The following is a 16086-nucleotide window of genomic DNA, read 5'->3' on the forward strand; positions in this document are numbered from 1 at the left end:
CATGATATCCTAGGATGTGCGAAGGATCGATGTAGTGTAAATCAATCAATATTACTTAACGCAAAATTTTATTTAAGTTTTGGAGACTCTTTGACAGATATCACACCAGTGCCTAGCGATGATGAAAATGACGGATATGGGCACAAATTGTTGATGATCCTAAGTTTCTTTGATATTGGGAAAATACTTACAAATCATCTTCAACTTCTAAGGTAAAAGTTTTTTCCTTCATCTTCAACGTTGTTGAAACCTCAAACTTGAAGTAAAACATTGGATTGTTGCAGAAGTAAAAGACGATCGAATGTTTTGGGTAGAAAAATAAAAAGATTTTCTACAAAAGGTAAGGAAGTTGAGGGTGAATAAGGACAAAGAATAACAATTTACCATGATAAGGTTGATGCTTCAAGGTAAGGGATTTTTTTTGTTTAGAAAATGAGGGTATTTTAATCATTTTTTGTCACTCTTTCAGAGTAGACCAAGGACAAGGGGCATGTCATCAATTTGAAAACACTGGGGTATCTCAATTATTTCCCAAAACGTGGAGTGGTATGTCCAAATCATCCTTAAATAATTAATAAAGAGCACATTTTATATATAATATTGTTGAATCATATTGATATCAATCTGATTTAAAAAAAAACATTAAGTTGGGTTGATTCAATATTCCTTTTGTTTCCTTTTTCAGCACCAAATATTCAAAAATCAAGAGATTAAGAGGTGGATATTGTGCACGAGTGGTTGTAAACATAATTAAAGTATTAAATTAATCATGTTTCAGCATCAAATCTTCTTAAAAAGAGGGAGAATTAAGACATCAAAGATTTTGCTTTAATCGGTTCTTTATTTGACATGCTTTTGTTATGTTCACGCATATTATAAAGTACAAAAACTAAGATTAACACAAAGTTAGTGCTCTCTTAAGTTACGCATATCTTCTCCTAAACATATTTTAATGTGGTCTTTGATTCATAATCTTTCAATTTGATGTAGTTGTTGTTTTCAAACTTGTCAAATGGACACAAGACGTGCCTGAGTTGACTTGACTTGACTGGGTTTTGACGTGACGAACTAAATCCTTGAATCAACTCAAAAGATCATAGAGTCAATTTATCAAATTGAAAAATACCGAGTCGGGTTAAAAAATTTATTGAATATTTGATGCTCTATTTTCAATCAATGGGTAAATAATATTTGAAATTTTAATATTTTACATTTTTTTCGTGTAAAAGTTTTACATTTTTGTAAAATTGTCGTTCTCATACATGCATTTTTACCACAATCTTTCTTTGAGACAATGTAAAAACTAATTGATTTTAGAAGATACAAAATTTATTTGTCTTGATGTTTGGAGAAAAAAGCAATATTGAATTTGATTTTCGTGCTCAACATCAAATAAAATCCCTTTTATTATTATTATTATTATTTGGAAAAAAGTTGCATGGACCGAGCGATCATGTAGAGTATGGACTGAGATTCACATTTTGCCCCCATGAACTACCCCACTGGTCCAAATGACAACTCAACTCTCTTGTTTGTGGTCTAGATTGGGTTTGAATATATATTTTTTTTTTCATTTTGAAGTTAGATCTTAAGTTTAAAAGTGAACGTCATTGTCGTTATTATTATTATTGTTATTTTTTGTATTAACAGACAAATTTTTTTTTTAAATATCACTTAAATGTACAATCTTTGAGTTTCACAACTACATACTTGATCATTGAATGTCTAAGTTGTGAGTCAATGTTCATGTTCTCAAGGGAATTGCATTGGGAATAGGATAGGCATAGGTGTGACTCATAGATCACTTTTTTAGGTGCCCATTGCCCTACGCGGTTTTGTATTTTATTCCTTATTGGATTCTATTAATATTAAATTAAAAAAGTCAATAATTAAGAAATTCCAAATAAGTTAGAATTTTAGAAAAATCCTTTAACAGAAAACTTTGATGGATATGAATCCTACTAATAAAAGAAATCTAGGCTCTCAACTCTCATCTATTTAAGAAGGGACTGTATCTTCAATATGATGAATTATTAATCATTTAATAGAAATTATAAGATTTTGTTATTGAGAGTGATCTCTAACAACCACTACAAACCCTAGATGTTCCAATGATAGAGAGGGAGTTGAAGGCAAGTCTTGAATCGAGGAGGAAGGTTTAATCAATTGGTTTTAAAAGTTGGGGTGTTGCAATTTATTTGATAAGTTTACTTTATTATTAGCTAATTGGCTCAATGGCGTACAAGGTTCGCTCTCTTCAACTTCTGAATTTAGGTTTGCATGTTAGAAAAAAAAATCTTGAGATATATATTGTGATTCACTATTCGCATTCTCATGGGAATTGCATTGGGAATGGGGTTGACATAGGTGGGTTTGGATTGGGTTTTTTATTGGAACTCAATATTAGGATTAAAACCTTGTCCGACAACACTTCGATTGTGTTTAGAATGGATTGGATCTTGAATCGATACATAAAATAAAGATGAACTCCATATCTTAAATAAAAAAATATAACATAATTTACATAGCTCATCACATTTTATTGGATCAGGGCCATATCGGATGAGGACATGGTTGATCCAAATCTGATCCGATATGTTATCAAATCGGATTCTTATTGGAGCCCAAATCCTCGATCAAGATCCGAAATGGATCGGATTGATGCTGGTCTGATTTTGGGTTATTAACTGATCCATTGACAACCCCTATTTGGGAATAGTGACCATCCAATCTTGGGGACACAATTCCCTAGAAACACAGGTCAAAGAGAGTGTTTTTGGTGAAAGGAGATGAATGGTGAGGTTCATGCACCCAAAGGACATGTATCTCATTTGTGTCTGATGTGGGTACATTCAAAGGAGATGCATGGACACATCCATGCACTTAGACAACCTAAGTGTTGTATGGGCCAGATCGTTGAGCCTAATCACTCATAGACCAAATCTCAAACATTTGGGCCGTGCATTCCGCTGAAGTGTTTCTATAAAAGCAATTTCAGTTAAATTTACTTATGGTGAAAGCGCTTTTGTGCAAAATTGGTTATTGGTGTGAAGTATTTTATGGGAAATAATACTGTTTTTTTTTTTGGAGACATTTTGGTGATTATCTTACAAATTTTATATTGTCATTAACTAAAAAGATAAGGGCATTCTCATTCCAAATAAAATAAACGTAACTTTAACCTCCACCAAATTCTCTCAAAAGCTGAAAGCACGAAGCGGTCTAAAATACATGTCTTCTACTTTTTTTCTTTTTCTTTTTCGTTTTTTTTTGACTTTTTTGGCTTATTATGTAAGAAATACTTCACAAGTCTTTACCAAACATGATTTTTTGGTCCAAAGGTGCTTTGGAGAGCTGAAAGTGTGAGAAGCTCCACAACCCAATTTTAGATTGGAATATAAGTACATTGTGTTCATACCACCAAGACTCATACACATAAACTTGTAAAATCAACTCCATTCGAAATCCTATCAATTACCTAGGTAAACTAGAATTCTTGTTTGTTAATTTGAACTAAATAAATATTTCTCATGTGTATCCTGAGGCAAATGATCTACGGTTCTATGATGGGGGTGTGTGTCAAAGGGGACATCATATTATCATGACTCATTTCTCATAGAACTTGACGTCTTAAAAATGCTATATGCATGACAATATCTTTTGCAAGAATTCATTTAATAATTAACAACAACAAATGAGAAACATAATGACACTCTAATAAAAATAGTGTTAAAAAAAAAAAAAAACTATTACAACAACATTAATCGATTAGTCTCATCCCAATCAATAATGTAAAAATAATATTTTTGTTAGAGGTACATCTTTATTGTTATGACGAGAGAATGTGAGTATTATTGACCCAAATCCACATTAATTAAATTTTAAATTATAAAAATACATTACATTAAATGATATAACATGGTAAGAAACTCACTCTTTGTTTTTTGAATAATGATTTTCTGATGCCCTCCATTGACATATGCCCTCATCATAGAATCGTAGATCATTTGCCTCGTTCTACGTACAATCATAAATCTTTTTCTTGTGATCTTGAGGCAAATGATTTACGGTTATGTGATGGAGAGAGAGAGAGTTGTTGACTCATACTTGGGAGCTCACTGTGGGACAGACACGACCTCCCCATTGTGTTTCTATGAATAACTCGGATTCCAATCTTGTAAGTCTATAAATATAAGCTGAGGGATTTTTTACATCTCCTCCCCCATTTGGGTTCTATTAATTAAATTTGTATGGTTAACCAAGATGTGAATTTTGTTGGTCTTTCATTGCAAATCTAGCATTCGGTCTTATTGGAGGAATGACTTCTCGTCTCCAATTAACTGGGAGATGAGAAGTTATTCTCACGGGAGAATGCAGATAAGAGCTGAGATTTGACTATAGTAGAGTGGGAATATCGCATCTACACGTAATTGACAATGAGATATGTTCTAAGAAAATCGGCGGTCACGATCACCAGATATTAGGGAAAGGGATACAAAGACAAGGAAATATCCAAGAAAAATAAAACATGGCAAATCTATAAGCAGATATATCACATTACTTTAACTTTTTATGTGTTATGGTCAAAATTTCTTTTTCAGATACCACACTAATGCTCTAGAACAAATATTTTGATGACTTGGAAACAAAAAAATCCTACATAAATACTTATATTTGTAATCCATGAAAAAGATTCACATTCCACCCCACTTGTTTTAATTAATGAAAATTTTAATATTTCCCTTGCACTTAGACCGAATAAATTTTAATATAAAATATTTGTTGCATTATATGCTTTTGAAGATATTAAGGAAAAAAGTACATATATCTTTAATTTTTTAATAAATATAACTCTTTCCAACCAAATATTGACCCATGATTCGATCAATTTGACAATTTGTTGGTCCAATAATCGATTTGATTTTAAAAATATTATTCTTTTTAATGTGAGAGTTAGTGAATGAGTGAGTGTGTGAGGGATTGTTTTATTTTTAAATTTTCTTTGACACTCATGTGGGTCCATCTTCTTCTTCTTCTTCTGCTCCTCAAGAACTCCTCTTTCGCCATTGGTTAATGACAGAAGTGGCATTGAAAGGTAATTTGATTCATCACCAACTTGTGGTTGCCAAGAGAACCCTAAAAGCCATTTCTCACGTGACAAAAGCTACCTTATTCTCTCTTTTATATATTTTTCATTCTAAGATTCATTTTTGAGAAAAAAAAAAAAAAAAAAAAGAAGAAGAAAAAAAGTCAAGAATCTTTTACACCCATCCCCATTCCCATTCCATAATGGAATCAAATCTCATCGACACCAATCGTTGTGTACTCTGTTGTAATACCAAAGTGGGTTATTATGCTCTAGCTTTCCCACTAAAAATGGACCATAGAGCATATTTTGTACCTTAGGAGTCGGGTAATTGGCAAACTACATGTTTCTCATGATTGCCATGTGGCATATTCTTTCAATTTATTTGACTCATGAACTCATTTTCACCCTTTTATGGATCTACAAATAAAAAATTGGCTTGATTGATTATTTGTAGATGTTCGTTATCAGAGTGAAAACAGATATGAACTCATTCTTAATAACGTAAGACTTAACTTTGGAAAGGAAGGAATGAAAGAATAAGATTCATATAACTGACCCAAAATCTTCAAGATATGGTTTTATTGTTGTTGTCGATAGCGTAATACAATCATGCCATTAGATAACTTTCAAATATAGTTTTAAAATTCAAGCATATCCATATAGGACGAGAGGTCGCGAAACGAGTTTTTCAATGTGGATCAGTCACCTCATTGACTCACCTAAAACTTAGGTTAATTCGTCTGATGATTATTATTATTATTTTGAAAAATTAAAGTTGGTTTTCTGAGAATTCAATCACGTCAAGTGGTTTGAATTGGTTTTGGTGTGCATGTATAAAACGATTTTTATGGTTTTAAATATTTGTTATTAACATAAAATCTGATTTTTGTGATTGTAACATTTATTAATCTAGATTATAGTAGAAAAAAGTTAATTATTTCTAAATATATACATAAAATTTTCAATTGATGATGGAATTGGTTTAAATTTGATTCGTTCGAATCAAAATAGAGTCAAATCGAATTTGGTGGATACTCGTCATGTCGTAAAATCCGGTAATTGACAATTTGATTCCAAGCCCGTGATGGAAAAGTGTTTAACCACTTGGTGTCTAAAGGTGATATGGAGTGTGATAACTACCCATCTCTTGGAGTACATGATTTGCAATCAAAATTTAGAGAAATGTTCTTGAAACCATAAAGAGAGCTGAGTATCTCCTATTTATTCATTCATTTGGTGTGAAGATTGATGCTATATTCCTCCAAACTTTTGAACCCTAAAGCTAAAACAATATCTAGCCAGTGGTGGAACCCACAAAGGCACTTAGACTTCACAAAAGGGCATCTTTGAAAGGTTCCATAATGGGTTCAAGATCTCAAATATAGGCAGATATAAAATTCTACATTATTGGACAATCTTGTTAAGGCTATGTGAAGAGCCAACACCTTTCAAATAGAACTAGTATCTATGTACTTCAAGGAGTTAGATAGTTATCAATCTTGTAGTGTTTAGTCCACTCTTTTGATGGACATCAAAGATGAGCCTTATTGATTATTAGTGGATTGTCATTAACACCTAGAGAGTACCATTGTTTTCCATCCATATTAACTGTCTTCATCAGGCATCGATTCAATATCTACCAAAAATTCTCTGATGCTTAGATTAATTATTAAAATAAAATAAAAAAAATACCGTTTTTAGTATGATTCTACCTTCTACTTATGATGTCCGTCTATTATGACTCATCCACGATCTGATTCTTGATCTTAGGGGTTCATTTAATCATTTTCGAGATTCATGTCAATGATTACTGTCCCGACAAACTATCCCGGATGTTTCTTGTGATGAATTATATCACATTCATGATAAACCTAGGATACCGCTCCCCTCCTCTCCCACTCTTTATTGTTTTGTACGAATGGGAAATTCCATACCACGTTTAGCAACCATCTCAAAGTGATACGTGTATGTTCCTAAAATTTTACCAAATCACCAATCAAGTTAAGTTTTGATTTTCAACATGTGGGTCCACATCCAACAAAAGTGGGATAAATATTCATGTACACATGTATGTCCCTAAAATTCATGTACACGTGTATATTCCTAAAATTATAAATATTCATCTCAAAGTGATACGTGTATGTTCCTAAAATTTTACCAAATCACCAATCAAGTTAAGTTTTGATTTTCGACATATGGGTCCACATCCAACAAAAGTGAGATAAATATTCATGTACATGTACAAAGGTGGATTAGAGCCAAGTAGCTACCCATCACAGGATACAAACTCCTCGAAAGAATAAGTTAGCTTATACTAATTGCTCAAACCCTAATTACTAATAGAAAAGGTTTTATTTGATTCTCTAGGTCTATTAACATTATTTAACATTAGAGGGCATTTAGCAGATATGTAATTCACTTTTAGGATTCATAGTTGAACAGTTGCACAGATGCATCTATTAATTTAAGAATAAATCAACCTGTATTGTTTATGACATAATGTGAGGGAAATTAATGCATAAAAGTCAGGATTTTTACCACAAACTGTTGTGATGGCCCCAATCATTGTTTTATCAACCCTTATGTCGGGAGGAGGTTCCTCATGATTGCGACGCTTAAGTCAATATTTGAATAAGAAGAATTAATTGAAGGAAATAATTAATCTCTATTACTTATTACTTACCCTTCTATTCCATCTTTCCCTCTATCGAACAAAATAATGAAAATTTTTACATAAATTTTATAATTCTCCATCTTGTGTTTAGGTAGATAATAATCAATATTTATACAAGAATTATAAAAAGCGCATGTAGCGGCAATAATATATATTGTTCCAGAACATACAAATAACACCAATGATTGGGATCGTGTGGTGGTGGGTGGATGAGTGTAACCTATCACCCCGAGTGGGATCCCATTGTCTAATCAAAGGACAAGAATGCTGGTTAGAAGATTAGACCATCCCCACAAAATAAATAGGACATGAGGAGGGGTCCAATAGGGAATCTACCGTGAATGAATACTTAGAAACGTGATTCACGAAAGATTATGAGTATAATTGTTAAAGATTGTGAGAGCATTATTAGTGCGATCAAAACTAAAAAAAATTCTAGAAGAAAACTTCTAACAAAGAAATTTGAATATATGAATAAAGATGATATTTTTTTATTAGATTACTTGAATTTTAACTATTGATATATTGTGAATCTGACTTAAACATCAAAGATTATTTGACGATTATTTTTTACTAGGAAGTTATTACCAAATTTCAATGAAAGTTGAGAATGAGAACTTGGAGCAGATACAAATGAATACTACCATACAATTGTAAAGCACATAAAAAAATTTGAAGAAACTCGCGACAGAGACACTAAGATGTTCAAATTCTAACTTTCCTAAAAAAATTGAGAGGTTTTGAGTTCAAACCAGTTCATTGGCCATCCGTGAGGATTTATTTAGACTTGTCTGGTATGTGTGGTTTGCGGGATATTTCATGTTCCCATGAGATTTGAGTGAGATATTGTGCTCTAAGAGGCTAGTTGCTTCTCACTTGTCAGTTGAGCCAACAACAGGTCCCAACACTCTCGTTAATTTTTTTTTTTATTAATTCTAAAAATAAAAAATTCCTTAAGATACCACATCTTGGAAGGATGATTTGGATTGTTCCTTTATTTGTCACAAAATATTAAGAAATTTTCTTTTTTATAGAAAATAGGGACTATATTAAACCAAGGCTTAATTTCTATAATATTTTATCCCCAAAATATTTATATATTTGTACAATAAATAATTAGAAAATTGAGTCACACTCCATGTTAGTTTCCTGAAGGACCCAAGTCCATATTGGTCCACACGCTTCCGTTCTTATTGTTGGCATTCGCTTTGACCGACTGGTCAAGATCAACGGTCAGGGTTTTCCGATCTTCAAATTGAACATTACTAACCGTTGATGCAATATCAAGGGCTCCACAAATAAAAGACCATGACGTGTCTGGGTCCCATTAGTCAGCTTTATATTTACGGTATCCTGCACTCACCGTCCAATATGACCAATCTACCCTTTTATTTAATGAAAAATAGCAGAAGAGAACGAAGGGTATAATAGGAATAAGAAAAAGAAAGGAGGATCTGTCACCGTCGATGCTACTGTCACACTGTTCAGTCACCTCTATAGGACGCGTGTGTCACAGAGAGTTAATAATAGCCTGAAAGCTTTGTTTCGCGGGGAAGGATTTTGTCGATGATCATAGCCAACGACAAAGCATGCGGACTGACACGTGGCAGTCATCTAACACATGCCCATGTGAAACCGTACACTTACAGTATAAGGGTTCGTAGATGTCACGTGCACCGAGTCAATCATACCCGACAGTATCGTGCCACCAAATCTACACGTGTCAAAATCATACTGCGCATTTATTGCTCTTCAAGATGTTTTTTGCGCCGTTATGCACGTATGGCGGCGGACCAAAACATTTCTTATTTCCGTTAAACGGTCCTACAGCCATGTTTAACGGTTATGTATCATGGGTATCGATACTCTACTACAGAATTTCAATAACGTTACCAACCTTAACGTCTTATTTTATGCCACGTGTTACTCTATCCACCACGCAGATCACGTACCTCCATTTTTGTACCATGGGCTTTTGTGCCTAGATGGTGAATTCCTAGCCCTACGATGAAGTTGCTTAAATTATAAAGGTCATGATCACCAATATGGCTAATTTTGCATCTAAGCATATAGAAAAGAGTCCGATTTTATAGATTCACAATCGAAAATCCCACATTTTGATTCGTCCACGTGTAATGCACGCATCCCAATGTGGATATTTTCGTAAATTGAAGACATCTTCAATATACATGGACCAAGAGGAATGTAGGCAAGTCTCGAAAATCCCATTCTTCGATTGCTTAGGTTAGATTTGTAGGTATTGTGTTATAAGTACCAAAATTATGTAAAATAATTTAGTAAAATTATCACAAAAGAATAATAAATGATCATAGTTTTAAACCTTTGACAAGTTGATTTGGAAAGTATAAGATTTCTTCTTCAATTCTACACATCGAGATCCTCACCAGGATAAGCACACTTTTCAATGCTCTTAGGCAATGGTGTAGTACATGGTGACAAATTTTTTAGGTCTTATAAATATTGTATTTTAATTATTGAAATAATATGAAGAATTTAGTAAAATTGCCCCACTTTGATATTGGTTTCGTTATTCCCTTATTTATAGAAAATTTCCTTTTTTAATGTTACCAACACATTTTTGACACCCCTTAATTTTTAGCTATTGTGATCATTACCTCTAAGCAATTCTTCCAATCAATTATGTACCGACCAGAGCCTTGTACTCTTAGTCATATATTCTTTATCATGTTCCCTAAATTAAGATTTTTAAAATGATCCGTGTTTGAGTACAGGACACTATGTTCGACACTGAACTGACTCAGTGTTGTGCACAGAATCATAGATGTTTTTTTTCGAGAAACATGTAAAAAACATCTATGGCTCTATGAAAACAATGTGCCAGTGCAACATTGAATAAAGTGTCCTGCGAAGTCACTTTAATATTATTCTTTCACAATATATAACTCATCCAAAAAACAAGTTTGACATCTTCTAACATGCTCTGGGATTAATGCTTTTGACTATGTTCAATAAAGTCGCAATCAAGAGCGGTGTCCTGTTCCTATAACAATATATGATGTTTACGTGGCACATTTTGATTAGAAATTAAAAATATTGCGCTGCATTCCATGTAGAAAATGGCTTGGTTAGAAGTAAAGTATTTTAAACTCTAACCACCAAATGTGCCATGTAAACATCATTCCTATTCTATAGTAATGAAACACTTTTTGCTTGATCCTGCATATCTCAAAGCGACGTGTGTGATTGAGATATATTCTCATTTTTACCCACACATGTATTGTGGTTGATGTTTAGTAGATAGAACAAAAAATTAAAGTATTGTGATAATTTGTCTATCCCACGTGATAAACTCAATTGACTATCCCAACATGATAAGTTTGAGAACTGTAGATCTGCATTCTTCAGGATACATAGTTGCACTTTCCCATAAAAAAATGTATCTCGATGAGCATAGATTTACGATTTCCAAACTTGTCATGTTAGGTAGTCGATTGAGTATGCCACATGGGATAGTTAGATTATCATAACTCGAAATTAAAATAACCATTTTAAAACTATTTGTATATATTTAAGTAAACCAAGTTGACTCAACTCGGTGGAGGTCGAGTTCTAAAAACTATAATCAAAGAAACCTTTTTATTGACTGGTCCGAAGTTATGTTCCACGTAGTAAAAACAAATTAGATGCGTAGTTGGTTAAGTAAGCAACTTCTGTAGTAGAAGATTAACACTCTAATTTAGTTGTTTTTTTTTTCTTATATCGCTCTCTATATAAGCGCGCGCGCACACACTAACTTTTCGACCCAAGACACTCGTCTCTCTTCATTTTGCTTCCTCTGCCGCCATGGGAACACAAATAGAAAACTTATGGGTCTTCGCTCTCGCTTCCAAATGCAAAGCTTTCTCTTCTCAAAATCTCTTCTCCTCTATTTTTCTTCTCTCTTTATCTTTTCTCGCCATCAACCTTCTTTACTGGGCTTTCCCAGGTGGCCCAGCTTGGGGGAAATACTTGTTAAAAAACGGCCCAAAGCCCAACTCCAAGTCCATACCAGGGCCAAGAGGTTTCCCTTTCGTAGGAAGCATGAACTTGATGGCGAGTCTAGCTCACCATCGGCTCGCAGCCATGGCTGACCGGTTGGGTGCAAAACGACTCATGGCTTTCAGTCTTGGTGATACGCGGGTTATTATTACATGTAACCCTGATGTAGCAAAAGAGATGTTAAATAGCTCAGTATTCGCTGATCGTCCAGTGAAGGAATCAGCTTATAGTCTGATGTTTGATAGAGCGATTGGTTTTGCTCGTTATGGTGTTTATTGGCGTACTCTTCGAAGAATCGCAGCCACTCATCTTTTTTGTCCTAAGCAAATCAACGGTTCAGAATCACAGAGGTTTGAAATAGCGGCTCAGATGATTTCTTTGATTGGTCGGTGTACGGGAGAAGTTCGTGTTCGTGATACACTGAAACGGGCCTCTTTGAATAACATGATGTGTTCTGTATTTGGACGAAATTATGAACTTGGTTCAACTAATAACGAAACGGTTGAACTAAGCCGGTTGGTTGAAGAAGGGTATGAGTTATTAGGGAAGCTTAATTGGTCCGACCATCTTCCTTGGTTGGCCGGGTTCGACCCGCAAAAAATTCGGTTCAGATGTTCTAAACTTGTCCCTAAAGTTAACCGGTTCGTGAATCGGATTATTGCTCAACATAGAGCTCAAACCGGAGGAAAAAACCGGGATTTCGTTGATGTACTGTTGTCTCTTCAAGGACCCGATAAATTATCCGACCCGGATATGGTCGCTGTTCTTTGGGTAAGAAAACTGAAAAACCGGTTTCTTATTTATTTATTTATTTTTTTAATTTTAGAATAAAAAATGTCGTTAATTAATTAAATAATAATCCTTCTCTTTTTAATAGGAGATGATATTTCGAGGAACCGATACGGTAGCGGTTTTGATCGAGTGGATACTAGCGCGGATGGTGATTCATCCAGATATCCAATCAAAGGTACAGGAAGAGCTTGATCAAGTGGTTGGAAAATCACGTGCTGTGACGGAATCTGACATTCCGTCTATGAAGTACTTGCCGGCGGTGGTGAAGGAGGTTCTCAGGTTACACCCTCCGGGCCCACTTCTATCATGGGCTAGGTTGGCGATCACAGATACTACTGTTGATGGTCAACACGTGCCAGCGGGAACAACAGCTATGGTGAACATGTGGGCCATCACGCGGGACCCACACGTGTGGTCTGATCCACTAACATTTAAGCCTGATAGGTTTATGTCTAACCACGCTGATGTGGAGTTCTCAGTGATGGGATCAGACCTTAGGCTCGCTCCATTTGGGTCGGGCAGGCGAAGCTGCCCAGGAAAAGCTTTAGGGTTGACTACGGTCAACTTTTGGGTTGCGTCACTTTTACATGAGTACGAGTGGGTAGCACTGGATCATAACCCGGTTGACATGTCTGAGTTGCTAAGGCTCTCATGCGAGATGGCGAACCCTCTCACTGCTAAAGTGCGCCCACGGCGTAGATAAGCTTACAGTTGATCCTTCGCAGGATGTAAATTTTGTGTGCAGGTGTGGTGTTTAATTCTCCATACACCTTATCTGTTTATCTTCGATCTCTTGTTGGTGGTCCAAGCTTTCGACGGTTCAGTTTTTTAATTTCGTTTTTTTGTTTTTGTTTTTGTTTTTTTTTATTTTTAATTCTACGTTTTTGACTACTGTAACTTGTAAATGTGGGTAAAACCGTAATAGTAGTAGTAAAATTTTTATAAAACGATGATGTCATATCTGGCAACATGATGGCATGATTAGCGGTTATTGTGTCTCCATCACAGAACATCACTTTAATACGGTACATTGCCAATTATCAAGATGAAAATTAAAAGGACAACGCTATTTGCACCCACCATTTGTGCTCACTTTACCCACCTAGAAACACATTTTAGGGTTGGATGTAGTAGTGAAGAAAGTGGGCACACATTTTAATAGTTTATTTTATGCCAAAAAAGAAATATATAAAAAAAAAATCCTCCCCCTCCTCCCTCTTCCTTTTCTTTCATCATATTGAATACTCATTTTTATATATAATTCGATGTATCTGAGATTTCACTCTGGCAATTAAGCCAAATTTAACGAATGGAAAAGAGAATTTTTGTAGTTATGCTTTCGATCTTATCCTTTATATAGTGAGTTGACATCTCTAATTACAATTGTGTTTTGTGTCGTGAGCATTGCCATTTATTGTTAAGTCATTATCTTCATGTTTCAAGACTTTTTTTTAATACTGTCCAATGCACACAACGACTTGTGTCAATCGTTGAAGAGAGGTCTTTTCTCATTAGAATCACTCCAATTGTAATCTTTCGTGTCAAAAGGTCAGCGTTACTTGTTTGGATTGCACGTAGCGATGTGGCATTGAAAGAACGACATGGTGAGTACCTAAGTCACATCCTAGATTTAAATCTCGAAAAAAACAACTCAAGAAAAGATCATTTGAGGACCAAAAAGGAGGGAACGACCTAGAGATAGGATCACATGAGAATCAAAAAGGAAGGAGCCAAAGGAAAAAAAACCCTAATAGAGAGGGGACCAAAGGGGCAAATTGGGACAATAATTATTTGGGGGGCCCAAAATGATAGCCATCACAAAATAGGTCCCCATGTCCATCGGCTCCCAAATATGGTTGTGTTATGATTTCAAAGAGATAAGAGCTTAACATTTCACATCGTTTAACACCCAAGTGAAAGCTGTCACATAATAGGCCCCAACCAAGGTTGGCTCTACCTCTAAAAATGGTTGTGTATTATAATTCGAACGAGATAAGAGTTAAATTTTTTGTTTTTTTTTTTTTAACGTCATTAACACCTAAGTGCTTTTGATGTATTGGATGATTGTATATTATAATTGGATCAAACTCGAATTGGTTTCCTTGATAGTGCATGTTCTTAACCAGCTTAATATAGAGAGGTTAATCTTATTAAATAAGTGTGGTCCACATTTTTTCATTAAGTGGGCTTGATATGTTGGACCATGATCGAGACCCACACAAACATGGTCCTATGAACCCATCAGGTCTGCCTTAATCAAAGAGAGAATATGGGATTAATTTAGCCACTAAGCTGGCTAAATCGACAAGGCTTAGTGAAATAAAAAAAGCATTCAAAGCTGAATAATGGATGTTCCCTTAGAGACTAATCCTAGTGAGAGTGATTGAAAAGAACTTGAAAATTCACACGTGTCACCATTTAATTACCAATCAATGATCTGCGTTTAGTAAACGATAAGGACTTTGTTTACTGAATCATCCCATAATTATGGTGACCTGTTACATCAATTAATTATGTTGTTAGTACTATATGCTTACTCCTTGACTACTAGTTAAATCAGTTATAATGAGTCATTGCTTCTTCTAACTGCCTATTAGTAATCCCATTTAAATTTATGGGGGGCCACATTGACATCATGCTCCATGATCTAATTATGAAATGAGACTTACCAAAGAAGAGCTATTTTGATAGCCCCCCCCCTCTCCCTTTTTTCAATACTTTGAGATATGAATAGTGATCTAGAATGGTGTCTCGTTCCTATAACAACATATGATGTCTACATGACATGTTTAGGTTAAAATTTAAAATACATAGGACTGCATGCCATATAGAAAACAATTTGTTTAGGAGTCCAATGTGTTTTAAACACCAGAGGCGGATTTCGAGTGGATGCAATGCCCCATATAAGAATTTTCAAACTTATTAGGAAGTAATGAGCTATTGCAATAGATAGGGGTGTCAATGGGTCAGTTCTGGTTTGATTCTTAAGGAACTTAAAACCATAATCATTATGTTAGTTCGATTATGGGTATGGGTCTGGCTCTAAAATAAATGGAACTGGAATCGGAATCGTCAAAAATCATAGGTACCTATCGATTCTAGTTCTCAAGAATTGAATGAGAAAAAATGTATTTCAAATCATTATAAAAAAAAAAATTTCCTTTCAAAAAATTAAAATATTATCCACAAAATTGTTAATTTAGTTATAATTTGTTATACACTAAAGATAAAAATTAAAGATTTTTTTAAAAAAAAAAATTTATCTTTGTTAAAAGTAATAAATTTTTAGAAGAGTAACTCATTTTAAGTTCCAATTGACAATTTATATGAAAAATTGAAGAATTTATATAACATGCATTTATTTTGAAATAAAAATACCTTAAACCCTAAACCCTAAACAAAATAAATTAGTTTCAGGTATCTGCGAGTACCCATTGGACAGAACCTAACGGATTCAATTTCTATCAGTTCGGTTCCATTTTAGACCTAGCTTTAATCGGTTCCAATAAAA

General features: G+C 34.3%; 1 protein-coding gene across 1 annotated transcript; it reads left to right on the forward strand.

Annotated features, from left to right (window-relative positions):
- The first annotated feature begins 11536 nt into the window (after positions 1-11536).
- Positions 11537-13598, forward strand: CYP78A6 (cytochrome P450, family 78, subfamily A, polypeptide 6). Its single transcript, XM_086417150.1, has 2 exons — positions 11537-12554; positions 12661-13598. Exons 1-2 carry the CDS (start codon positions 11589-11591, stop codon positions 13276-13278), a joined length of 1584 nt encoding a protein of 527 aa, XP_086273276.1. The 5' UTR covers positions 11537-11588; the 3' UTR covers positions 13279-13598.
- Positions 13599-16086: the final 2488 nt, after the last annotated feature.

The sequence above is a fragment of the Akebia trifoliata genome, chromosome 11, assembly GCF_017979445.1.
Source record: "Akebia trifoliata isolate Shusen 1 chromosome 11, ASM1797944v1, whole genome shotgun sequence".
Taxonomy (NCBI): Eukaryota; Viridiplantae; Streptophyta; class Magnoliopsida; order Ranunculales; family Lardizabalaceae; genus Akebia; species Akebia trifoliata.